At 37.0% G+C, this 27,261-nt stretch overlaps 5 protein-coding genes across 7 annotated transcripts; 3 read left to right on the forward strand and 2 right to left on the reverse strand.

Moving 5' to 3' along the window:
- On the reverse strand, positions 342-4,260 carry LOC18594332. Of its 2 annotated transcripts, none has more exons than XM_018124875.1 (7): positions 4,038-4,260; positions 3,653-3,721; positions 3,398-3,565; positions 3,010-3,180; positions 2,481-2,690; positions 1,786-1,874; positions 342-1,350 (listed from the first exon to the last, which is right to left on the reverse strand). In XM_018124875.1, the coding sequence occupies exons 1-7, from the start codon at positions 4,120-4,122 to the stop codon at positions 697-699; spliced, it is 1,446 nt and encodes a 481-aa protein (XP_017980364.1). In that variant the 5' UTR covers positions 4,123-4,260; the 3' UTR covers positions 342-696. The 2 variants fall into 2 exon arrangements, with proteins under 2 accessions (XP_017980364.1, XP_017980365.1); XM_018124876.1 differs by having other exon boundaries at positions 342-1,347; positions 4,038-4,257.
- LOC18594330 (receptor-like protein 12) lies at positions 10,460-11,660 on the forward strand. The gene is made up of 2 exons (XM_018124313.1): positions 10,460-10,581; positions 11,013-11,660. The coding sequence occupies exons 1-2, from the start codon at positions 10,460-10,462 to the stop codon at positions 11,551-11,553; spliced, it is 663 nt and encodes a 220-aa protein (XP_017979802.1). The 3' UTR covers positions 11,554-11,660.
- Positions 14,976-16,642, forward strand: LOC18594329 (receptor-like protein 12). The gene is made up of 2 exons (XM_018124314.1): positions 14,976-15,448; positions 15,535-16,642. The coding sequence occupies exons 1-2, from the start codon at positions 14,976-14,978 to the stop codon at positions 16,640-16,642; spliced, it is 1,581 nt and encodes a 526-aa protein (XP_017979803.1).
- On the forward strand, positions 19,095-22,851 carry LOC18594328 (protein transport protein Sec61 subunit alpha). 2 transcript variants are annotated; one of them, XM_007021845.2, is made up of 7 exons: positions 19,095-19,300; positions 19,638-20,018; positions 20,365-20,592; positions 20,774-21,128; positions 21,218-21,345; positions 21,501-21,636; positions 22,254-22,851. In XM_007021845.2, the coding sequence occupies exons 2-7, from the start codon at positions 19,675-19,677 to the stop codon at positions 22,491-22,493; spliced, it is 1,431 nt and encodes a 476-aa protein (XP_007021907.2). In that variant the 5' UTR covers positions 19,095-19,300; positions 19,638-19,674; the 3' UTR covers positions 22,494-22,851. The 2 variants fall into 2 exon arrangements, with proteins under 2 accessions (XP_007021907.2, XP_017980366.1); XM_018124877.1 differs by having other exon boundaries at positions 19,095-19,291.
- Positions 24,265-27,258, reverse strand: LOC18594327 (cytochrome b561, DM13 and DOMON domain-containing protein At5g54830). The gene has a single exon (XM_018124844.1). The coding sequence runs from the start codon at positions 27,231-27,233 to the stop codon at positions 24,564-24,566; it is 2,670 nt and encodes an 889-aa protein (XP_017980333.1). The 5' UTR covers positions 27,234-27,258; the 3' UTR covers positions 24,265-24,563.

A 27,261-nucleotide genomic window follows, 5' to 3' on the forward strand; every position in this document is an offset into this window, starting at 1 on the left:
ATTATACATTGAATCTCTCTCTCTCTCTCTCTCTCTCTTTAATTGTTTTGGTTATCTAAACAAACCTACTAAAACCCAAAGAGGTTTTTCTGGTGAAGGTTTTAGTAGTGTGTAAAGCTGTTGTTAATGCCTTGTGGTGGAGTGGGATTGTTGATTCCACTGCACCCACTTATGCTCCAAAGGCCTCCAGGACCCTCAAGAATTATAAAAGCTCAATTCACTCTACAGGAGTGGGATTGCTGTTTGCAGTAAAATTATTGGTAATGCATTTTAAGAATACTTTGGCAAGTTCATTGATATTTGCTTCTGCAGGGTTGACTGCATTGACACAAAAACAAGTATACACAACATATATCATCCGCATAGCAATGGCTTTCTTAACAACTAAGCTTTTAACATATGATCAGTTTCCTCCCAAATGCCATAGCAAGTTGACACAATGCTTCATATTAATCGGTTATGCAGGGATTATAGAACCTTGCATATGTTACAGCATCTGGCCAAGAAATAACCTGTGCTAGGTCGCTATTCTCACGCTTGAAAGGTACAAATTCCTGTTAATACATATCTGATTCAGTTACAGACTAGCTTAAGAAGAAATATGGTGATCCATATTCAAGATGGATAGTGTAGATTCAAGAAAGGAGGGTGAAAATCAGCAGCTGGACAAGCTTGTCATCAATTGTTGTAATTAGTTCAGAAACGGAATGAATCACTGGATCCATACTTGCTCCTCATATTGTAATGGTCAAACTTTGAGTTATCATAGACCACTGGCTTGGTCTCCACAGGTTTTTGATCTGTCCCAGCTGTTCCAAAAACCACCTCTCCTATTTTATCACGTTGGCGATGTCTCGTTCTTTCTTTCTGGATCTTAGACCTGCTGTAAGGAGGAACCTCAGCTGACCCATAGAATTCTGCAAATTCTTGTCGTTTGGAGGAACGATGCTTGCTAGACAAAGAAGGATCCTTGAAGCTGCTTGATTTTATTATCTTTGAAGGCTTCATTTCTGAATGCTTATCACTTGTATTAGTTGTATGTGTCTGCCGGGTTTCGGACACCGGAGCTGGAGTGGTCTGCCTTTGAACTAACGGAGGTGGGGCTTCATCTTCAGGCATCCTAAGAGAATCCTTCATTGGTGTAAGACCTTTCTTGGAGCCCCTTGATCGGAAACGAGAGGGAACAAAATAAAGGAACATTGTGGCCATTGCTTCGAGTGCAAGCTTGGATAGATCCATGACAAGTTGGCCGAAAGATGGCCACCCGGGTTCCTCCTTCACACTTTCCACAATAGGAGTGGGCTTCTGCTTGCTTGGTTGTTCTTTGAATTCACTCTCTGTAGGTTGCTGCTGCAACAGTTTACACATCAGATGAAGCCAATAGAGCAGCAATCCATGAAAAACAAATTAAAGGCCATGAAAAACAAATTCTTTTGGGGCAACAAAGTATAAGATGCTTTGAACTCCCAATACCATTATAAAGGAAATCAACAACAACAATACTGAGATAGATATAGCAATGAGGCAGACATGGTGCTTGTTAGCACACTTCCCTACAAAGACAACTTGAAGCCACAACTAAAACAGCAGCAGAGCTTATTGGTACATGTGTGAGAAAATTAATATGGAATATATCTTCGCAGCAAGGGTGGCAGAGTAATTTAAAGTTCATGAGACTGAATTTGCTCACCAAAAAGAGATGAAAAAATAAATAACAGTCAGAGTGCTGTCAAGGTTGTTATAATTGTCATGTTACGTTGTTGAGATGAAAAGTAAGAGTTATACCATTCTTGGGAAGAAAGAAGATCCAAATCCCTGCTGAAGCAAGCATGTAGCATATCCAACCAAGACTGCACCAACAACCATCAGGATATCTGCGAAAAGGCCAAAGTGTGAAAGTCAGTAAGTACTTTGACGTAACAAGACTACAGATGCACAATTGTTAATGTCAAAATTGTCCAGATGACCACTTGTTCAAAAGAACTTATTTCATCCTGGCTAAAAGCCTGTACTACAAATATTAATAAGGTAGCTATGATTTACTTCAACTGTCACACTTATCACTATAGGTTATCCTGAGTAAAATGGCTGTCCCAGCCCAGATTATGGGCAACAATATTCCAAATTTAAGGGCCAGACTTGTTCCCTGTTTTATCAACTTTGAAGTTCTGCTAGAAATCTTCCTGGATGGTTTGATTCTTTTATTCTCAGAGGTAGGCTTATATGTGGTCATCTTGATGATACAATTCATTCACCAAAAAGAAAAAACATTAGATCCATTATAGTGTTGCTCAAGAGAGTAAACTAATATCTAACCAATAAGAAAATTAATTTCTCAAATAATCAGATTGGTGTTTTTCTTTAGCAGGGGGGGGGGGGGAGGGGCGGCAGTACTGTAACAGAAAATTGACTATGCAACAAGAAGAATTGAAGGTAAAAAAGGCTATGCACATTGTGATGCATATAGATAGGAGTACAACCTGTGGGAGAAACAGAACTATACTGATAATCACAATCGTCTTGGTTGAGGGAGATTTGCCGAAGGGCAGCATTTCCTCTATCAATAACTAACAAAGAACAGGTGGGCTGAACATACACTACATCAAAATCGTTTGAGAACTGTGCATCCTCACTGGGTCCATCCCTATATCCCGCAACATTTGATTTTCCTCCAGCAATAGTTGTGACACCTGCAAATAATTACCAGACTCAACATCCTTTTCCCTTAGAAATTAATCTACAATAGGGGCTGACAACTTCGATGAAGCTACATTATTTTTCCCCATAATGAAAGCAAAAATAAAGGATTTCAATCGACACAGCTTCAATAGTTCTGATATATCACTACAGTAGAGTCATTTCATTATTTAACGCTGTTTAACATCTGCATAGATGGATGACTTTTATTTGAATTTTTATCAATTAACAAATTTTATGAAGACAATTCAACCTCAGTTCTAAGTTTATTTTTTTCAGTTAAATATATCCTTCATCATTATCTGCATATACCTGCATCTCCTATCTTTCTGATAGCAAGATTCATGGTATCAGCAACATACACATTTCCTTTATCATCCATGGTTACACCTTTGGGATGATTGAAACGAGCTTCACTTGGCTTTCCATCCACATGCCCTGTGTAACCCTGAAATGACCCAGCAACCAATCTTCCCCGGCTATCTGCAGCAATCAGTAATCATAAAAAATAAGACAAAGCACATATTTATCACCAAATTAATAAATCAAAACAAATAATTCCACAAACCCTTAGCATAAAACGTTCCTATTTGATTCACTAAATAAACAGCATAAAAAAATAGAGAAAAATAAACATTTATAGTTCTCATATTCACTGAGCAAAAAAAACTTCTCTCATTCAAAAAGATTGAACACATACATTGTGATAATGGTGGAGTAATCTTAACAATGTTACTATTAACTTCATCAACAGCAAATAATTCGCCATCCTCAGATACGCGAATTTTGTAAGGAACAACTCCAATCTCATTGCCTTCAACCACAGTCTCAACTAAGTATCCATTCTCAAATTGAAGAACATTTCCATCTGTAAAAGTAAAAAATGGAAACCCATTAAAATATTAAAATTCATACAAAATACAGAATTAAACATTAGAAAAAATCATATGTTTACCTGATTGGGGGGTTTTGGTGGAAGACCTGGTCCATTTAAGTAAAGAAGAGAAGTGCTTTATCAACGGCCCTAAGTAAATCACATTACATTTGAGTAAAACGTTAGAACCAACAAATAAGACCCAGAAAAAGGGTTTAACTAAAAACAACAAGAAAGCCCATTTGAGCAAATTCTAGATCAAAAGAATTAAAAGCCAACAGCTTTACACTAACATGTGCAAAAGATGAAGCAAAGAAGCACAGAAAAAAAAATGTAACATTAACTGAAAGCAGAAACAAGTAAATAGAAAAAATTAAATTAAAAAAACACCCATTAAACCAAAAAGATGAATAGAATCCAAGATCATCAAAAAAAAAAATTTAAGAAAAACAAAAGAAAAGGGTACCAGCAGGGGCAGCATGAGCTTGGAAATGAAGGGTGTAAGGAACTAAAAGAAGTATTAGTGTGAAAAAGAGATGGGATTCTCTCATTTTCCTCTAACTAAGCTTAGGAAGCTAGTCCTTCTCCTACGGCCAGTAAGGAGAGAGAGTGAGAGAGACAGAGAGAGATAAATTTTGGGGCGTTAAAGGTAGAGTAAAAGGTCAAAGTAACATTGTATTTTGTTGAACTTTTTTTTAAAGAGTTTTTTTGAGGGAGGGAACAAAGTGTACTTTAAACAAAAATCTTCAAGTTTTGCAGTCCCAAGTGAGTAGCATTTGTCTACTATTTGGAATGGGATAACATTCAGGTGCTTTCAAAATGGATTTTTTATAAGTGTCAGATTCTGCCTCAAAAGAATTCTTTTTTATTGATTAGAAATACTGAAGTAGAATTTATCCACAGTGGGTGCAACTTACAACTTAATCATGCTTAGAGTTTTAGATTGCTAGAACAGAGTGCAAAACACACAAAAGTATGTTGGTATATTAAAAGGCCATGACTATGTTCACCTACACCCATTCAATTGCTTTGGGTAAATGGGGTCCAATGCAAAGGACAAAGTAACAACTAGTCGACTATGATCTCGATTGGGACTATCGGCAGGGGTACGGTTAAAACTTTTAAAAGCTATATGTGAGTTCACTTTCTAATTTATTAGGTTAAATAAAAAAAACAAATATCTATTAATACTTTATTATCTCAAGCTGAATCTATACCTAAAAAATAATCCTATTCAGCACTAATCTCGTGAATCTGAGGGACAGGTCTAAAGAGGAACCTGAAGCCAAGCCAATGGGACATCACATGAGCTGATGGGCAGAGACAGTGACAGAGACAGGGCCTGAGGGGCTGCGGGGGATGGCCGCCTTTGTCACCTCTTAGGTTTTGATGATTCCTTTGAAATGCTATATTTTCTCAGCAAGAAAAATGGGGCAAAACTCTTTGATTAAAACGTACATAATCCTGCTAATTTTCGGCACTTGGATGCTTTATTACAACATTAAGTTTTTATTCAATCTTTTATGTTTTATGTGTACATAATACAATTTAAATTATATAATAAATAAATATGAATATTTTTTTTAAAATTGAGATAAAGAAATTCAAAATCTATTCTTTCAATAAAAAAATCATGAACTAAACATTCAAATGCAATAACTATGAGTGTTGACCTTAATCACAACCTAAGCATTCGTGCATGCATGAAACATTGAGTATGGGGCAAGACTATATACATCGAAGTGGTTGCAGTTTAAGAAATTATTGCGGTACACACTTCTAGCATTATGTACAAGAATATAAATATTTGTCTTTAACTTGGATCTCCATCTCAAAGAGTGCAAATTAACCAGCAAAGAAGATTCATTATGTGGCTATTCTCAGCATATGTCTTCCTCTCTCTTTCTCAACTCACTCTTTCCTTGTTATCTGCACGGGCGTCACTCTGCCATGGAGATGAGCGTCTTGCCTTGTTGCAATTCAAGGAAAGCTTTATCACTTATAAGAATGTTTCTGCTGATCGATGTGTTCTTCCCAAGGTTGATCAATGGGAATTTCAAGGTGCTGATTGCTGCTCATGGGAAGGCATCGAGTGTGATCACATCACTGGCCATGTCATCAGCCTTAACCTCAGTAAAAGCTGTCTTCATGGCTCTATCAATTCCAGCAGTGGCCTGTTTCGTCTTGTTCATCTTCAAAAGCTGAACCTGGCTTTCAATAACTTTAGTTACTCCGAGATACCATCAGCATTGGGCAATCTTTCGAGGTTAACATATCTGAACCTTTCTTTTTGTTTATGTTTTGGTCAGATTCCATTTGCAATTTCAAAAGCTTTCCAAGTTATCTACTCTCGACCTGTCTCTTAATTTTGCTGCTGGTAATCCTTACGGAGGATTGTTGGAACTTAAAAGGCCTGATATGAAGAACTTAGTACAGAATTTAACCTGCTTGACATACCTTGATCTTTCTTTGGTAGACGTATATTCTCCACTACCAAGTGTCTTGGCAAATTTGTCCTCATCAACATCTCTTAGTTGCCACAATTGTAAATTGTTTGGCAAATTCCCAGCAGCTATTTTCCAACTACCCAATCTTGAGCTCCTTGAGGTGTCCAAAAATACGGATCTTGCTGGTTATTTGCCAGAATTTTACTTCAGCAGTCAGCTTAAGGTATTGTCAATTTGGAACACAAGTTTTTCTGGTGAAGTACCTGCCTCAATTGCGAATCTTCATTCTTTGGAATTCCTGGCACTTAGCCATTGCAAGTTCGCAGGATCGGTGCCCCCTTCACTCAGTAATCTCACAAAGCTCACTCATTTAGGCCTTGAAAATAATTCTTTCACAGGTGAGATATCTTCTTTTTTGTCAAACTTCACCAACCTGATTTTTCTCTCACTTCGCCACAATAAATTTCATACTTCTGAGATCCCTTCCTCTTTCGAAAAACTGATTCATCTGAAGAGGTTGGACCTGGCTGAAGGTTCGTTTAGTGGTTGTTTCCAAATTTGGCTCACAAACTTGACCCAACTAAGATATCTAGACCTTGGGTTCAATGAATTACAAGGCCAACTTCCAAGCTCAATTTCAAAACTCAAGAACCTTCAGTATTTCGACAGGGCCTCGAACAATTTGAGTGGTGTAGTGGAGATGGAATCATTACTAGGGCTCAAAAATTTGGAGATTTTAACTTTATCCTTCAATAATTTGTCAGTGCTCACCAAATCTAGTGCGAACGCCACTCTCCCCAAGCTTGGGAAATTACGATTGGCTTCATGCAATGTAACAGAATTTGAAGACTTTCTACGCAACCAAGAAGGACTCAGGACTCCAGACCTTTCCTTCAGCCACATTCATGGCCATATACCAGAGTGGCTATTGAACATGAGTAGAAAAACTTTGCTCCTGATAAAACTTTCGCATAACTTTCTAACTAGCTTCGAGGAGTCTCCGTTAATTCTTCCTTGGACAAGCCTAGTTCTTCTAGACATCCGCAATAACATGCTCCAGGGCTCACTTCCAATTCCGCCACTCTCCACTATTGTATATTTAGTCTCCAACAATTTACTCACAGGAGAAATCCCCCGTGTTATGCAACGTTAGCTCTCTTCAAGTTCTTGATCTGTCTTACAATAATTTGAGTGGCATGATCCCCCAATGTTTGGCCAACTTCAGCAAATCTTTGTCGATATTGAATTTGCATGCCAACAAGTTTTACGGGCCAATTCCACAAACTGGGAAAGTCGGAAACAAATTACAGTATATTAACTTGGGCTGTAACAAGTTTCACGGACAAGTTCCAAGATCATTGACCCGTTGCAGGATGCTACAGTATCTTGATCTTGGGGACAATCGAATCAAAGACACTTTCCCATCCTGGTTGGGAACTCTTCTAAACTTGAAAGTTCTCATTTTGCGTTCTAATGAATTTCATTGTGCAATTGGGACTCCAGAGTCTGGTCTTGCATTTCCTAAGTTGCATATCGTTGATCTCTCCTACAATGAGTTCACCGTTGTTTTGCCTTTAAATTGCTTGAAAACATGGAATGCTATGAAAAGTCTCAGTGCGGAGCCCTTGAAGTATATGCATGCCACTAACATACTTGTGTATCATCTCGTCTATAAATATCACAATTTCTATAATTACTCAATGACATTTACCAACAAAGGTATAATAATGGAGTTTGCGCTCATTGCAAACGAGGTTATTGACTCACTTAAAAAGGGTAATGAGGGGGGGTTTCTTCTTAAAGTCGACTTCGAAAAGGCCTATGACAGTGTTGATTGGAGATTCCTTAACTTTATGATGACTAACATGGGGTTTGGGGTGAGATGGAGAAGATGGATAGGTGGATGCATTTCGAATGCTAAAGTGTCTATTCTCGTCAATGGGGTGCCCACAAAGCCTTTCAAAATGAGACGTGGGTTACGACAGGGATGTCCGTTATCCCCTTTCCTCTTCAACATAACTGCTGAAGCCTTTAGCATGATGATGAGTAAGGCGGAGGAGATTGGGTTATGCCAGGGCGTCCCAATTGGGAGTAATGGATTGACAATTTCACACCTCCAATTTGCAGATGATACTATGATTTTCTGTCGATCGGAGATGGAGAACCTTCGAAATGTTAAAAGAGTGCTTAAGTGTTTACAAGTAGTGTCAGGGCTGAAAATCAATTTCCACAAGAGCTGTTTTATGGGGGTTGGGTTAGAGGAGCAAGTAATGGCGAGGGGAGTCGATAGTATTGCTTGTCAAGAGGGTGATTTACCAACGACTTATTTGGGACTTCTATTGGGAGCTAATCAACACTCAGTGAGAACTTGGAAGTCGGTTATTGAAAAATTCGAGGCACGTTTAGCTGGCTGGAAATCAAAAGTGTTGTCCATTGGAGGTAGGGTTACCCTACTAAGGTCAGTTTTAGCTAGCCTTCCCATCTTCTTCATGTCCTTATTTCAAATTCCCAAAGGGGTGGTGAAAGAGTTAGAGAAAATTGAGAGGAGATTTTTGTGGGAAGGTACAGAGGAGAAACGTAAGTTGCACCTTGTGGGGTGGGAAAAGGTGAATAACTATAAGGAAAATGGGGGACTGGATATCATTAGTCTTGAATTAAAAAACAGAGCTTTGTTGAATAAGTGGATTTGGAGGTTTGGAAGTGAGATGAATAGTTTGTGGAGAGAGGTGATCGTGGAGAAAGTAGGTGGGAACCCTTCTAATTTACTGCCTGAGCCAAACAATAATAGGAGAACTTCTCGAGTGTGGTCTAACATCCTCAAACCCTTATCCCCCTCTAATGACTATTTTTTGCAGATAAAATCTAACTTACAGATAGTGATTGGTGATGGAAGCAACATACGTTTTTTGAGTGATAGTTGGGTGGAGAAGGGAGTGCTGAAAGATCTTTTCCCAAGAATGTACGCCTTTGCTAAAAATAAGGAAGGTCGTGTTGGTGAGTTTGGTACTTGGGTCAACGATAGATGGTCATGGGATGTGGAACTAAGAATGAGGCCTCTCGAGTGGGAAAAACTACAGTGGAAAGAGCGCAAAGCTACCATTGAGGAGTTCCACCTGTGTAAGGATCTTAGAGATACTGTGGCATGGAAAGGTTCGGCTACAGGGGCTTACAGTGCCAGATCTTTCTGTAAACAGGTTTTCCAAAAAGATTGTTTGGAGGATAGGACATGGAGAAATATTTGAAAAACCTAGTGCCTCACCGTATTGAGATCTTTTGTTGGCAGGTGATGCACGAGAGGGTCGCGGTCAAGCAAGAGCTGGTGAAAAGGAACTTAATGGACCAGGCAGGAGCGGTGTGTGGACTCTGCAAGAGTGAACCTAAATCGATAAGACACTTGTTTCTCCACTGTCTTGAGGTTTGGTATGTGTGGATGAGATGGTGCAGAGAATGGGGGGTCACCTGGGTTATCCCAAAGGATTTAATTAACTCATTTAATACTTGGAATGCTGGTTTGGAAGGGAAAGAAGAGGTCAAAATCTGGTGCATGGCTTTTTTTGCTATTTTATGGTCTGTGTGGCTGTATAGAAACGATACGATCTTTAGAGGAGTCACTTGGAATGCTGATCAGGTTTTTGATCTTGTTAAAATTAGAGTTGTCATGTGGGCTCAAGCTAAGTGGCCTCTTGAGTATGGTGTGGTTTTAGATACGTATAGATTTCCAGCTGAGGGTGCGATGGTTAAGAAAAAAGAGAGAACCAGAACTGCGGAAGAGTGGAGTAAACCACACAAAGGGGAGATGAAATACAACGTAGATGGGGCAGCTCAAGGTTGCCCGGGGGAGGCAAGGATTGGAGGCATCATGAGAGATGATGAAGGGAACATCAAAATTGTTTTCTCAAAAGCGATAGGAGTGGATGATGCTAGTGCAGCTGAAGTTAGAGCGATTAGGGAGGCTTTTTAAACTTTCGTAGGGTCAAAATGGGGAGCCACACATTCTTTGATTATCGAAAGTGACTCAAAAAATGCTGTCAAATGGACTAACAACCCTTTTGAAGCTCCCTGAAGGCTTAGGAAGTGGATTTTGCACATTGAAAGGTTGAAGAATGAGGTAAGGAAATGGGATATCAAACACATCTACAGAGAAACTAATCAACTAGCTGATAGTTTATCTAAAGGAGGTGTGTAGCGTCAGGTTGAGTTGTTGAATGTCTATGATTAATTTCTGGTGTTTGAGCTCGTGTCTTGGTTGGCTTTCCGGTTGAGTCTGGTGATTCTTGATAGTAACTATGAGGGTTCTAAGTTTTTTGAATTGTGGTGGATGTCGAGGAAGTTCTGTGGCTAAGTTCTTGTGTTTCTACTAAAAGGATGATTGAAGATTCGCTTCTAGACATGAAAAGGATAGGGTGACACTGAAGCTTCTGCTTTTTGTAACTGGGGGTCAATGGTGGATATGGTCTATATATGTTTTGAAGATGCTGATGGCTCTCCTCTTGAAGGGATCCCACAATTTGTGTATGCTTCAGCCCAGGGGTTCTTTTTTGTTGCAGCCACTTGGGGAATGAGGTAGGCTAAGGGGTAAGCTTGTATTGTGTGGCTACCCCATTATCCTGTTAGGTCGTTAGGGAGTAGTTGTTATGGAATACTATGTATAGTTTTTGTTCCTGTCCACCTAGTAATTTTTTAGGGTGGTGGGAGTTGCTTCGGTTTTCCTTTGGAAAGGTACAAGAAGGACTGTTTTTTTTTTTTCTGGGGAGGGTCTGTTGGTTTGTGTGTATGTGATCTATTTGGATGCTCCTTTTGTGATTGGCTTTATTGTGATTAAGGGTTGTTATCCCCAAATAGGTGAGTAACAGACTTTAATCATGATTGTCGTCTCCCAGAGGTGAACCTTTAGTATCCTCTATTATGGAATGAACAACAACTTTTTTTAAAAAAAAAATGGAGTTTACGCATGTCTCAAAAGTGTTAATTGTTATTGATCTTTCATGTAATAGATTTCAAGGTCAAATTTCGGAGTCAGTTGGGAATCTAAAAGGGCTTCAATTGCTCAATCTCCCCAATAACCTTCTCGTTGGCCAAATCCCACCAGTCATAGGATCCCTGTCAAACCTTGAAGCATTGGATCTTTCTTGCAACAAATTGGTCGGGAGAATCCCTTGGCAACTAACGCAGCTCAATTTCCTTGCAGTTTTCAATGTCTCTGACAACAATCTCACAGGGCGTATTCCACAAGGTCGACAATTTGATACATTTGACAATAGTTCATTTGATGGGAATTTGGGGTTATGTGGAAATTCACTATCAAAAAAATGTGAGGATTCTGACACTCCATCACTTCCATCATCGAAAGAAGAAGAAGACTGGGTATCAATTTTCCACTTTGGTTGGAAAGTAGTGTTGATTGGTTATGGCTTTGGCATGGTGGTTGGATTGATCATAGGGAACATCACAATCACGAGAAAAGATGATTGGTTCATGAAGACTTTTGGAAAGAAGCGATGGAAGAGGCCTATCAAAAGCCTAGCAAGGTGGTAAAAGAAGAGTGCAAGTGGCAAGACAATGAAACCTATCAAAGCCAGCATGCCTTGAGCTATCATAGGTGAAGTAGGCTAGCTTTTACTCGTTCAAAAATCTCCAGCTTATGTAATAGCAGTAACTCTTAATCTTTTTAAGTTTTTGTAATTTGTAATTATTAGATGTTGCCGAGAATATTCATAGATGCTGTTCATTTCTAAATGGAATGTAACTTCTATAAAATGGAGACAGCAAACATTAGATTAAGAAGCTCAATCCACTCACTACTACACAAGAAATGGACAACGAAGGCTACAAAAAGATCCTCACCCCGGGCAACATAAATAACATACAAAGCCTTAAAACCCAACGAGACTTTATCTCAATGGCAATAAAAACTTTTGATCCTTTTAAATCCCAAGTTGGAATACCGTCATTTGGGATTAATTTGATTTTATATAAATTTGTTGATTTTTTTTATAAGTGAAAAGAAATTTATTAAATAATGTAGAGATTACAAAGTTAACAAAATATAGAATCAAGGAAAGAAATTACACATTATAAGAAAAAACAAAAAAAAAGATCGTACTAAAAATCCAAAATAAAAAAAAAACCCTAAAACTACAGTTTATGAATTTATTCTTCTTCATTTGTTATAGTTGTATTAAGAATTAATAATTTGATCGTGGTATAATGTTTACTTGTATATATATATACAATCTCATTTAAAAACAAAATCATATTCGTCATGAACTATATATTGCATATGGATTATTACTTATAAAGAATATTAGAATTCTTAGATACATGTTAGTTTTTATAATTTGAGGAGAATTATTTGCAATATCTTTACACATATTTTTTTCCCTTTTATTTATAAAAATGGTGAAATTATGTACAATGAAGTTAAGACACTTTGAGGTGATCCATTGGAAAATTTTTTATAGAAAATTTTTATACAATGAAGTTAAGACAACGGAAAATTTTCTGTTGGAAATCCGTCGGATAGTTCTAGGATTAAAAATATTGAAAACCCGGTTGAAGTTTCCAACGGAAATTCAGTTAGAACAAGTTATTCCCAATGGAATTTTTCCAAAGGAATATTTCGTTGGAAAATTTCGTTGGTAATAATAATTTTTTATTTTTTTTTAAATATTTCTAAATTTTTATAACTTTTATTATTCTTTATTAAAAAATTGATATTATTAAACTCAAATATATTCATATGTGAAGTTTATAATATTTAAAAGTTTAATGATGTTTTATTTTGCTAATTTTTTTACTTGTTTTAAACTTTATTGAATCATAAATTATAAATTAATAATTTCAAATTAATTGATTCTATAATATTAAAAAATTGATAAAAAGAAAATAATAAATATTTAAATTTTAAAAAAACACATGATAAGATCTAATAAGAAATTTTTAAAAAATACTAATACTTTATGTATATTTTAGGATTAATTAGTTAATATATATAAATTAAGAAGATAGATATATAATGAACTTATTAATTTAATATATTTAAAATATATTAATTTATTATATCTATGTATACAAATTAGAATGATAGCTATATTAGAGTATAGATATAAACCTGCATTATTAAAAGGAAAAAACTTATTGCATTAATATTAAATTACAAGTTATATTCTTTAACTTATATAACTTTATAAGTTAATATATATATGTATATGTATGTATGTGAGATATTTAAATATCCTACATAAATATATATTAATATGTTTTATATGTAAGCTCATAGTAATTTTAGTTATATGAGTATAGTTATTAGTTTTATTAGTTATTATCATATTTTTCATAAAATTATATTGATTAGCAATTATACAATTTTTTTAATATATTTCAAATTATATTACATAATATTTGCATCATTAATATATATAATAAATGTAGTAATATACCATTATGTTTTATATTGAGTAATTTTTAAACATTAATTTATTGATAAAATTCTAAATATTTGAAATTTAAATTTGTGTTGAAAGGGTGACTTGAACCTTTGCCCTAATGAAAAATGAGTTAAACTTTAACCAAGTCTACCACCCATCCATTCTGATTTTAAAAGGCAGTGTTTGGTGCTTATGCAGCAATTTAGAAGAACTGTCAAAACTACGCCATTTTGATGCTAGAAACCCTAAGTATAAAAACATATTCTCCTCTCCCTTCATTTTCTTCTTTCCTTTTCTCTCTCTACCCGCAGCCACCCTCTGACTTCTCTCTAAACTCTTCCCTCCGCCGACCGCTTTCTCCTCCTCTCTCACCTTCCCCTCCACCGATGGCTTAAAGCTCGGTCACCCAAAACCCTAAATATCTCTTCCTTCCACCAGCAATCCCTCCCTTCATTTGCTTCTTTCCTTTTCTCTCTCTACCCGCAACCACCCTCTAAGTTTGGAACACACAGCAATGTAGCAACATCTGAGTCTACATGTGGCCCTATGCCCTTAAACGTTACTAGTCTCGCAATTGCATTGGAAGAGAAAGTAGAAAATTTTTCAGAAAACTTGAGTAAGATACGTGATGAATTACGTGGAGAAATAAGTGAAGAAATTAAAAATGCAATGGCGGAAAGCATGAGTGAGTTTATGGCACGTATGGAAAGCATGATCATGACTAATGCACTTTCAAAACAAGGAAATGCGAGACCTTCAAGCTAGCATCTGCACAAGTAAGATCACATTTCATGATATGATGTCAATGTTTCACTGCTACATTGAGATACTTTTTAGTATAGCTGTTTAATAACAATTTTAGCTTTATAATCATATGTGTTTAACTTTTCTTAGATGTTGTGTGTTTGGGTAATTTTGAATTATATGAGTTTCACTTTGAATTTCAGTTTTTAATATTTGTTTCTTTTATATAATATGAAATTCAAATGTCGATGTGAATGGATATTTTATTAGCGAAATAGAAATTTGTTTTTTTTTGTAAAACAATTTTTGGTAATTTTTTGGGAAATTGATAATCTAATAAAATAATTTCCGTTGGAAAAACATTTCCAACAGAAAATTCCATTGCAAATGCTTTTTTGAATATAAAACAATTCCGTTGGAAATTATTTCCAACGGAATTTTCGTTGGAAATTTCCAACGGAAATCTTGTCGAGTTCCCTGCAATAAGCTCATTTTTCCAACGGAAATTTTCAGTAGAATTTTCCGTTGGAAATTTTCAACGGATTTTCAATAGAAAGTATTACCTACGAGGCTTTTTTTTATGAAATTTTCAACGGAATTTTATCTTTTTTCAACAAAAAATTTTGTTGGAAAATGCTGATTTTTTTGTAGTGCTCATTTATTGGTTGTTTTCCAACTTGGCTCACCAACTTGACCCAACTAAGATTTTTGGACTTGGGATTCAATGAATTACAAGGCCAACTTCCAAGCTCAATTTCAAGACTTAAGAACCTTCAGTATTTTGACATGGCCTCAAACAATTTGAGCGGTGTAGTAAAGCTAGACACATTTCTAGAGCTTAAAAATTTAGAGTTCTTGCGTTTATCCAACAATAAGTTGTCAGTGTTGTCCAAAACTAGTCCCAACGCCTCTCCTCCAAGACTTATCAAATTAAGACTGGTTTCACGCAATCTAACAAGTTTTCCCGACTTTCTTCGGAACCAAGAAGGACTTCAGATTCTAGACCTTTCCTTCAACCACCTTCATGGTCTTATACCCAAGTGGCTGTGGGAAATGAGCAAGAAGACTTTGTTGCTTATAAACCTTTCGCATAACTCTCTAACGAGCTTTGAGGAGCCTCCGTTGATTCTTCCTTGCACTAATCTAATCCGGTTAAACATCGGCAACAACATGCTCCGAGGTTCACTTCCAATTCCGCCATTATCCACAGTTATATATTTAGTCTCCAACAATTCACTAGAAGGGGAAATTTCACCACTGTTATGCAACGTTAGTTTTCTTCAAGTTCTTGATGTGTCTTACAATAATTTGAGTGGCATGATCCCCAATGTTTCACCAACTTCAGAAAATCTTTGGCGATATTGGATTTGTATGCCAACAACTTCTCTGGACCAATCCCTCGAATATGGAGAAGTGGAAACAAATTGCATTTGATCAACTTGGGCCGTAACAAGTTTTATGGACAAGTTCCAAGATCAATTGCAAGGTGTACATTGCTACAATACCTTGATCTTGGAGACAATCAAATCCAAGACACTTTCCCTTCTTGGTTGGGAGTTCTTCAGAACTTGAGGGTTCTCATATTACGTTCTAATGGATTTCATGGTACAATAGGAGCTCCAAGATCTGATTCTGTGTTTCCTGAGTTACATATTATTGATCTCTCGAGTAATATGTTTACTGGTTTGTTGCCTTCAAAGTACTTTAAAATATGGAATGCTATGAGAAATCTCAGTGCAGAGTCCTTGACATACATGCATTTCATTAGCACTGTGTTTGCTGTCGAGTACAACTACAAATATAGAATGGTGTACAATTACTCGATGACATTGACCAACAAAGGTGTAAGGACGAAGTTTACCCAAGTCTCAGAAGTGTTCACTGTTATTGATTTTTCATGTAACAGATTCCAAGGAGAAATTCCAGACTCAATCGGGAATCTAAAAGGGCTTCAAGTGCTCAATCTCTCCAATAACCTTCTCGTCGGTCAAATCCCACTAGTCATAGGATCCTTATCAAAACTCGAAGCATTGGATCTTTCTTGCAACAAGTTGGTGGGAAGAATTCCTTGGCAACTAAAGCAGCTCAATATCCTTGCAGTCTTCAACGTGTCCCACAACCATCTGACGGGGCCTATACCACAAGGTGGGCAATTTAATACCTTTGAGAGTAGTTCATTTGATGGGAATTTGGGATTGTGTGGAAATTTATTGTCGACAAAATGTGAAGATTCTGAGGCCTCATCACCTTCGTCATCAACCTCGGAAGAACATGAAGACTTGGTACCAATTTCCCATTTTGGTTGGAAAGTAGTGTTGATGGGCTATGGCTTCGTCATGGTGATTGGAGTGATCATAAGCCAGATCACAATCAAAAGAAAACCCCATTGGTTCATAAAGATTTTTGGAGTGAAGCAATGGAAAAGGCCTATCAAAAGCTTAGCAAGGTGGTAAAAAAATAATTGGCAACATGCCTTAAGCTGTCAGAGGTGAAATTAGCTTTACTCTTTTGGAAAATCTCTGCTAAAAGTAGTAATGATTTTTTTTTATTAGAAGAAGGAGGATTTTCGAATCTTACTTTTTAAATAAAAATGTAAATGTGCAAGTTATTTAATCAAATGTTTAAATATTATTAATCATGAAATTAGTATCCGGGATATTTAACATGTTTTATGGAAGTACAAGTATCATTTCAATATACTCTTAGCTGCCTAGCTATATATAAAGAAATTGAACAAAATATTGTACTATATACTAAAATTAAAAAGATTGGAATTATTCCCATAATATTGCTAACTTCTTTTCCTTCAATTTTTTAATTTATTATGTAAATTAAATTTTTATCTTTCTAATTGCCTTCTCTACTTATTTACTTCTCATTTTTTAAAACACTTTAAGCTTAACTTTTTATTTATTACTTATTTGATTTCTTTTTTTATCTTAAAGTTAAAATTTTAACTCAATGTCTTGACCTTAGAAGCCAACTGAAAACATGTCATGCATCATTTATCAATTCATTATTTCTCTTTTAGAGATGTTTTCTTTTTTTTTTTCTTTTTGAAATTAATCATTTATTACTGTTCATAGTCCTAAATTAAGACAGTTTAGTGGCTTATTAAGTACAAAAAGAACATGAAAGAGAAAACAAACCCATAGTATCTAAAGAATCTAGACTTGAGATGTCTCTTATGGTAAATTACAACTAGCTAATGATGTTGTTTGAATGTGGACAATCACTTAAGTCTCAACAAGCTAGAATCTCAATTTTCTCATCAACACAATATATCCTATGGTAGATAGTTAATAGCATAGTGTTCCATCACCACTCAATTTAAAGAGAGTATCACTCTCATACAACTTTATCTCTACTTCACACTAACATTTCAGCTTAGAGATTTTCAATTCCATCCAAATATATCACCCCACACCAACTTAATCAAATTGAATTGCTCAAAAGTCCTCCTCCATTCGAATTCTGAATTGCAACCTCTGAGTCAATCAAAAGACCATGTTCAAGCATCTACAAGAATTAAGTATGTATATTGCATCATCATATCTACAAGAATTGTCTTGTATATTTCATCATGATATCAACCCCTCACTACTGTTCGACCTATCAAACACCGCTAACCACCACTATATACATTAAAGACTCCACCTACAACCATGACTTCTGCAGTTTTGTCCACTCATTACCACTATTTAATTAATTACGATAATTACCATGCACTAAGTAAATTAATCTAACACTTATAGCAACTCAGTAGCTCTTTGAACAACCTCCTTTGCGAGCATGTCAGCATCACTATTAGCATCTTGTAAAACATAGGTTATCTTCCATTATCTTACTATGTGTTGCAAATTTTCCATATCCACTAACCATTTTCTTAATCTCCAAAGAACTTCTTTGGAGTTGTTCGTCCACCTAATTACAATTTTCGAGTCACAAATTAATGAAAATTCATTGAAAAGGATGTTTTATTGTTTGCCATCGGCACCAAATTTGATGAAAATTTATGGCTTCGTTGACGTACAGAGGCCCAGCATTCAATTGCTTTTGGTAAGTAGTCTGCAATCCAATGAACAAAGTAAGAAGAGGAGCCTTTCAAGCCCAAGTCTTGGAAAGGGATATTACTTGAGCTGATAAGCTTCCAATTCTTCGCCCATTGGCCCTTAACTCATGTTTTTCAATCAGAAATGTATTCAATATGGAAAACAGTAGCAGCACTTGGTTGAATTTTCAGGGAACAATGAAAAGGGACGACAATGACCACCTTAAATTCATGAAGACATAGCTATGCTTGGGGTAGGGGAGGGGGGAAAGAGGTCTTAATTCAATTCTAAAGCTAACCTAAATGCAGCACACACACAAACACTTTGAGGCAATTGACTGGACAACTTCTCAGTTCTTAATGCAACAATTTTATAAGCAATTTTAAATATTTGATTCATTTGCATTACAATTATAAACAAAAGAAATCACTAGGTTAACATAAGCACTTATGTATATATATAGATGTCAATTATTTAAATGCATTCATGGAAATTTAAAATTTGTATTATTAAATAGACACTTTTTAAATATTGAGATATTTGGTTATATAGAGATTTTTTTATGTTGTTGTGTGGAAAATGTCTTATATCCATGAGGGCATAAAACAATTGACGTGTTCATCCGGATGTTTTTTCCGTTAACATGTAAATTATTTTATAAATATTTTCTCTTCCAAACAATGAACTCATGATTTGAAAAAAGAAAAGAAGAAAATTTCTTCATACCAAACAAAGCCTTAATGCAAATGGGCTGGGTTTTGATTGAATTGGAGAAATCAAAAAAAAAAAAGAAAAATCCCAGAATTTGGGATAATATTATCCAGAAATGTATGAACGTGACAAGTAATGCAATTCCAATCAAAAGTCAAAACCGGTCAAACCTGGAGTCTGCGCGTCCGCGTAACTCTCATAATCCACGTTTACCGTCTTCATTCGCCCGACCTCGTGTCCTTTTATACAAACGCTGAACTTTCGTCTTAAAAACCAAGCCTTACCACAACAGCTTCCCCTCATAATTCACCGTCTCCCCCACGGTTCCTTCAGTTTCCGGTGTGTACGGTTAGTCTTCGTTTCATTCTTAGATCTTTCTTAGCTTCCTATGGTAATTGGATTGTCTTTTCTTTTTTCTTTTCCTGGTAAAGATATGATATTGCTGATGGATTTGATATAGTGTTTCTGTTATTGAGGTTGCTTAACTATTGTGTTTTAACCTCTTCATCATATCATGTTGTTATGCGCCTTTCCATTTAGGAATTTATCCCAAGTCAATTGCACGTTGTTTGTGATTCATTGCTTAATGTGTTAGAAGTACAAACTCGAGTGGTTTATTTGCTATGTCTATATAGAGTTCTATCGGGTTTGTTGATTTATTTATATCTATGAATGGTTTGTGCAGGTTGCGGTAGTTTAGTATCTGAGTTGCCTGAAACAAAATGGATGGTGGGTTTAGAGTGCTTCATCTTGTGAGACCGTTTCTTTCGTTTCTGCCTGAAGTGCAGAGTGCTGACAGGAAAGTTCCCTTTAGAGAGAAGGTCATATACACTGTGATCTCTCTTTTCATTTTCTTAGTTTGTAGCCAGCTCCCTCTGTATGGGATACATTCTGCAACTGGTGCAGATCCATTCTATTGGCTGCGTGTTATTCTTGCTTCTAATCGTGGGACTGTTATGGAGCTTGGAATCACTCCCATTGTGACATCTGGAATGATAATGCAACTCCTTGCCAGTTCGAAGATCATTGAAGTGGACAACAATGTTCGTGAAGATCGTGCCCTGTTGTAAGCATCTTTTCAGCATAAATTTTGTTTTGATTTATAGTCAGTGACTGAAGATTGATTACTTTTCTATTGCAAGCTTTCTTTTTCTCAATATTGGATGGTTTCATGAGTTCCATTAGAGTTTTAGTTTCTATGTTTCTATTGATTATAGCTTTATCTTTTCAAAAAAAATTGATTATAGCTTTAGAAGTGATGCTTTTGGTGTGCATTGTGTGCATTAATCATGCATGCATACACCTTTCTTTATTGCCAGGCAATAAAGGGGCTTGTATTTTTTTTAAGCTGCAACTGCTTCTTTGGTTTCCACGATGTATATTGTATATGACGAATCCTTTTCTTTTTCCAGAAATGGTGCACAAAAGTTGTTAGGCATCTTGATAGCCATTGGCGAAGCAGTTGTCTATGTTCTCTCAGGGATGTATGGTAGTGTCGGCCAGCTTGGAGTGGGAAATGCCATTCTCATCATCCTTCAGCTTTGCTTTGCTAGTATCATTGTTATATGTCTGGATGAACTTCTTCAGAAAGGATATGGTCTGGGCTCTGGAATTTCCCTTTTCATAGCAACCAATATCTGGTGAGTTTTTGTAGCTTTTTATTTTTATTTTTCTTTGCTTTCTGGATCTATTGCATAAGTGTGATAAGGATTCTTATTGTCTCACAAGTCACAATTACCCTGCAGCTGAGTGTGATTACATGATGTAAACTTAGGTAGCTTACAATTGCTAGCACTGAAAATAGATTTGGTTTACTTGCAGTGAAAGCATAATCTGGAAGGCATTAAGCCCCACAACCATCAACAGCGGCAGAGGTGCTGAATTTGAAGGATCTGTTATTGCTATGTTCCATATGCTTTTAACTCGAGAAAACAAGATTCGTGCTCTCCGAGAAGCCTTTTATCGGCAGAATCTCCCAAATGTGACAAATCTGCTTGCTACAGTCTTGGTTTTCCTGATTGTTATCTACTTCCAAGGTTTCCGAGTGGTTTTGCCTGTGAGGTCAAAGAATGCCCGTGGGCAGCAGGGCTCATATCCTATCAAGCTGTTCTACACCTCTAACATGCCCATCATTCTACATTCTGCTCTGGTTTCCAACCTCTACATGATCTCTCAGGTACTGGAGTTTACTGGTATTGTACACATATGGTTGTCTATGTCTGTTGATTTGTTGTATAATTCATCTAATCATTTGTCCCTCTGCAGTGGCTGTACAGGTGGTACAGTGGAAACTTTTTTGTGAATCTCTTGGGCCAGTGGAAGGAATCTGAATATGGAAATGGTCAATCTGTTCCTGTAGGTGGCCTTGCATATTATGTCACTGCTCCATCAAGGTGATTATAACCTTTCTTATTTCCAACAAATATTTTTCCAGCATGGTCTCTAATGCTGGCGCTTTGGTTGGTTGAATCAATAATTTCCATTTGGAATGTGATTGTATCCTTCTTTATCTACCCATGCTGACACTTCTGGCTATGTTATCTTGCAGCTTAGCTGATATGGCAACCCATCCTTTTCATGCACTGTTCTATCTTGTGTTTATATTGTCAGCCTGTGCATTATTCTCAAAAGCTTGGATTGAAGTTTCAGGATCATCTGCTAGAGATGTTGCCAAGCAGCTCAGGGTATGTCATCTGTCCATATTTAGGTTTACTTTGTTTTTGTGAACTTGCTTGTGTTTTTACTTCCTATTGTGTAGGTTTTGGTTTACCCATGAGCTTCATAATTTCAAAACTAGGAGTATTTTGCACTTAATTGTGTGGTTACATGAATTTTAATTTGGGGAAAAAAATTAAGATTGCTGTAATTTTAATAATTATATTCTGAATATCCTTTAAATTACATAATTGGTAGTTGTTTGTGGGATTTATGTGATAGATATCTAATGCTAGGTGGACTCAGGTTCAAGTTTTGGAAGTGGATACTTGCCCACATAGGTTCATTCAATTTTTACCAGTTTTTACTTGAGCTTCAAAGGTTATACCTCATAGCAAAGTTGACTTCAAAGTGTCTGGGATGAGTACATCAGGAAAATGAAGAGTCATTGGCATAGCTGAAATTGTTCATTGATTGAATTTCAATTATGAGCTAAATGTCTGCTTGGGATTGGACTTGAGCTACCTTAATTTTGGCACTATAGATGGAGCTGATAAATGTCTGCATATATGCTACCTCAATTTTTGTATATCATCAGCTGAACAGTTAGCAATTGGTAAACCATTTTTGTTTTGCTGTTATGCAGGAACAACAAATGGTAATGCCCGGCCACCGTGAGGCAAGCTTACAGAAAGAGTTGAACCGTTGCATACCCACTGCAGCTGCATTCGGAGGCATGTGCATTGGTGCACTTACAGTATTGGCAGATTGTATGGGAGCAATTGGGTCGGGAACTGGCATTCTTCTTGCAGTCACAATCATTTATCAATACTTTGAGATTTTTGAGAAGGAGAAGGCCAGTGAGCTTGGCTTCCTTGGATTCTGAGACTTGGGGTTTGACTCGAGGGATGGTTGTGCTTACAAGCCTCCAACAATTTTGGGTGAGCTGAGAGATGTATTTAAGGCCGCCCTTTGATACCAAAGGTTAGAGTTTTAGGTAGTTCAATATGTTTTCTTAACTCATATTCTTTTAGGAAGGATTGTTATGCGTAGAGGGTTCTTACAATCTGTTTGATGAATATGGAAGGAAGGGAATATATGAAGAGATGAGGTTTCGAAACCCAAAATCTCCATTGTTTTTCTTTTTCCATATTCATCATTCTAAATTTGACTTTCTGGATCTATTGAAATTTTCAATTTAATCCAAGGTTGGTTTTCGGATCTATTGAATCCGAGTTTCTTAACTGAAATTGAGAATTACAAGCATCAACAAAAGGAAAGAAGAAAGAGGATACCATCATTAAATTTCAACAGGCAAAACAAAATCAAACAACTCAATTTGCAGGATATATTGCCACTGGATTCCATGTCATAGTGGCTGCACATTTAAGTGGCAACAAAGAAAGTAGAAAAAAAAAAAGCTGGGAAAACTCTAATAAGCTTAATTGTTGTCTCATTAATATCAGGCCTATATTTGTTGAGAGAGGGCATATTGTCCTTTAAAAGTGTTGCGTGAATCTTAAAAGTTTTCGGAAAGATAGGGTAGGAGATTGTAGCCTAGAGTTGATAGATCCAGGCCAATCAATAAGGGAATATTACTAGTATTATAATATCAACTTTGAATGAAATTTCTGGGTTCAGGCTTCTGCACAACATTATACAGCATTCAGAAGAACAATAATGTTATTCACTAACTCTTGGATCAACTGTCTTAATTTTCTCCTTTTTTTGGGTTCAATGCACTATGTTCTGACCAGGTCCTAATTCTGCTTTCCTCGGTCTCTGCTGTTATAGGCCATCGTATATTCTAGATGAGTGCTAAGCGAGACTTTATTGGTAAAGAAAAACTATGTCCTGTTAATAAGTCGAAGCAAATAGCCTAGGAAATCAACGAAGTAAGATAATCCCCACAGTCACACTTGCATCTAAAATGTTTGCTTTCAAGATTTTCCATAATAGAAGTGAAGAAAAATAAAGAAAAAAAAAGCCAGCATAAAGCAGGAATTATAGTGGCATATAACAACCTCCATACCCACAACGTGTCATAATTAGAGGCAACGGGCTATCAGGAGATGATATCATCAAAATTACATGCACAAGCCAAGACAATATGATATCATCAAAATTACATGCACAAGACAAGACAATCAAGGTAGCTTCACTTGCGTATCAGGGTACCTTTAACTCCTCTAAGTTTCTCATAACAATTAAATTTTGCCAATAATTGGATATAGACATTGTAGTACTTTGAATAAAAAGGGCAATATTAGAGGCATTTAATATATCGCAATCATTTCAAATTTCCAATCATAGAGCCACTTCCTTAAGGAAACAACAGAAGAAGTTTTTCCAAACAAAACTAACAGTGAACAAGCTATCTACTCACTTGACAATAGAATAAAGGCTTCACTAAGCTAATTTCACATGCTAGAACAAATAAATACTGGGACACAAGGCAACAGAAAGATCCTCACTAGTAGAAGAAATAATATACACGTCATGAACTACTGATTGACTATTATTTTGCCACCAAAGCAAAATGTTCAGAAAGAAAGAGAAAAGAGACTTGATTGTAAGTTAGAGGATCCACGCATCATTTGCAAGTATGATGACTTAAAGATAATAGAAAATTTGCTAATCTAATGTATCATCTCATCTTAAAAAATGAAAGATCTGTTTCAATCTAGAGAAATGAGGTTGATAAATCAATATAACCTTCCACTATGCTAAAAAGTGTATCAAATATACAAAATACATGCTGTATAGAAATTGCTCTTCACAAAAAGTGGTTGGAGGCAGAAAAAATTATCATAGAGTAAAGCGCTCCTTACATTGGGGAAAGCCGTCCGAGAAAATAAACAGCTCTGCTAACCTCCATGTTGGTTGGTAGGAAACTTTCGAAACGGGTGAAGAATGATGCTTTTATATCAAAACAAAAAAAATGTAACAAACCAATCTATCTGCTTAATGGCTCTAACTGAACTTCCATTAGTCCGGAATTCTGTGAACCTTTTTGTGTCAGAGCCCTGTTAGGGCTTAAAAGATCCACAGAATCTTCTTCTTCTTCAACGTTACCCAAGACCCAGTTGCCCCTTCCTATTAGTCTGTCCCTCCTTCGCTGTCTTTCACGATACTCCAAATAAATGATCATCAATGCACCTATCATGAACCATATAATCAAAGCCCAGCTAAGTCCATGAACATTTTCCCCCCCATATCTTTCTCCTAAATGCTTCATTCCACTGTAAAGTGCTGCGATTCCTACAACAATAGCACCTCTGCCAACAATTACATGGAAATACTCCCAAAGAAGCCTCTTTGAGGAAACCTCCTCCCCATTAGCAGGTTTCTCAGGCCTGAGAAATGCATTTACTGGTTGCACACAGGCCAAAAATATGGCAGTAATCCCAAATTTAACATGTAACGAGCTGACATAGAAACCTCGAAGTTCAACAACCGCAAAAAGAAGGGCAAGTAGGACAATTGCTAATCCTGAATACTGTAGGTAAACGTGAATTTGGTACCATCCATCACCTTTTACATGTTTTAAATATCTAGCTGCCAATATTCCACCAGGAAGCAAAATACCCCAAGCGAGGAACATCATATATCCATGTACAGTTAAGACTGGTCGTAGATCTTGCTCAGCCTCTGAAGAACCACGCATAAGCAGCACCCGCACAGGCCTTTGACTTGTGACAGAATGCATATTTCTTTCACTAAGATGTTCATCAGTCCACTTGGCACCCATTGCCCATATTACTCTAAGAGGAGTTGTTGGATCAACAATGTTCTTGCACTCTGGTCCATTATTATGGCTGCATGATGGCTTCAAGGGACGTGTGAATTCCAAAGTAATGATGCCATTTTCTGACCTGCACCTCACATGAGTCAAATTCTCATTCGTTGGATGCACATTCGAGGCATCTTTTCCATCAATCCAATATGTATTTACACGCCCTTTTCCAATATTGTCAATCCAGCCCACATAAGCATAGCTATTGACCATCCCACTACCAAAACCTATTGCAAGATAGCCACTCTTCTTTACACCACGGGCAGCAATAGATATCAAATCCTCAGACAATGTCCAAAAGAAAGTAACTTGTTGATCATCTAAAAACACACTGCTATTATACATATCAGATAGACCACCATCAACAACTTGAACTCTCCACCCCATCTTCTGTTGGTATAATGACTGATAATACACTTGATCTGGGGTATTCCTATCAGGAGCCCAAACCAATTCAAAAGGGCTTGCTAAAACTCCTTCTGCTTCTGGCCCTCCAGCATAAATAGTCTCAGTTGCATTCCTCGATGTCGCATTCCCACCTAGAGAATCTGAAGTAATATATAATGCAACATCATGCCCTGCCTGTACTGAAAACTTCACCGGCACCCCTCTTTCCACTCTCAGCACAGGAGCTTCCTTCTTATTAATATACAAAACCTTAGTCGGATTTGGCGGATTCGGATAATGCAATGCCTCCCCTGCTGTAACAATGAGTGGAACATTTGCATCAGCAATAATCAAATCTTGATCCTCCTTATCATCAGCATCCAATGGCCCTAGACAATCATCAACCTTCTCTGAGACATTAAGCACCAAATGTCCATAGGTAACCCTCCTCGGACCCCCATGATTTTGGGGCAAATAATTAGGCCGAATACTATCTGGTGGTTTCATCAACCCTAATGCCCAAATAACCGTCATTTCCTCTGTAGGATTCACAGGCAAATCGTATTTCTCATCAGGCGATTTCAATGGTTTCCTAAACCTAACAAAAGAAACCCCATCTCTCCTATGCCCATAAATCAACCTAGTATTATTTACCAACATGTCATTCTCTGAGTTCTCATATACTACATCAGGACAAACACCTATTGCTGAGCCATCCGTAGCATTCAACATGCATTCACTATATGTCGTAATGTAAAAATCATCAACAAACGGCCTGCCTTCCTCGGTGAAACCCGCCACTGCGACGTCAGCTCCCGACATTAGCTCCGTCGTCCTATTCGGATTCGCCCATCCAAAAGCCATGTAATTCATCATTCCCGTCGCCGCTTCTAACCCGATCTCGATCCAATTTTCCTCCACATTCAAACTCCACCTAACCCTATAATTATCCGACAAGCTCTTGCAGTTATCCAACATTGTGTGTACCCGAACCGGTTCTGAATCCGACCCGTTGAGGGGGAGGGTGACGTGGCCGAAGTCTGAGTTGGTTATGCGGTCCCAAACGGAGAGAACGTTGATCTGGCTCCAAGTGAGATTGGAGAGTAATTGGAGCGAAAATGACGCGTTTTTGTAAGTTGTTTGGTTGAGACGGTGATCGGAGATGGGGAACCCACGGGTGAGGTTAGAGAAATCGAGGGAGACGGCGCCCCAGAAAACGACGTCGGCTGACCCAGATAATATGTCGAATCGGGTGACTTGAAAAGAGCAGTCGTCGAGAATTTTGAGATGGCCTCGGAGTTGGTGCTGGACCATCGTGAAGTTCGATTCGAACCCGATTAGGGAGCTCGTATTGGAGCATTTCCGACCCGAATCCGCATTGGAAAAGAAGAGGAAATTGGTTAGTAAGAGTAGGATTGGAAGGAAAGATTCCGAATTGTACATTCGGATCGGATCGCAGGTACCTAAAGGA

This window comes from Theobroma cacao, chromosome 7 (assembly GCF_000208745.1).
Source record: "Theobroma cacao cultivar B97-61/B2 chromosome 7, Criollo_cocoa_genome_V2, whole genome shotgun sequence".
In the NCBI taxonomy this organism is placed as follows: Eukaryota; Viridiplantae; Streptophyta; class Magnoliopsida; order Malvales; family Malvaceae; genus Theobroma; species Theobroma cacao.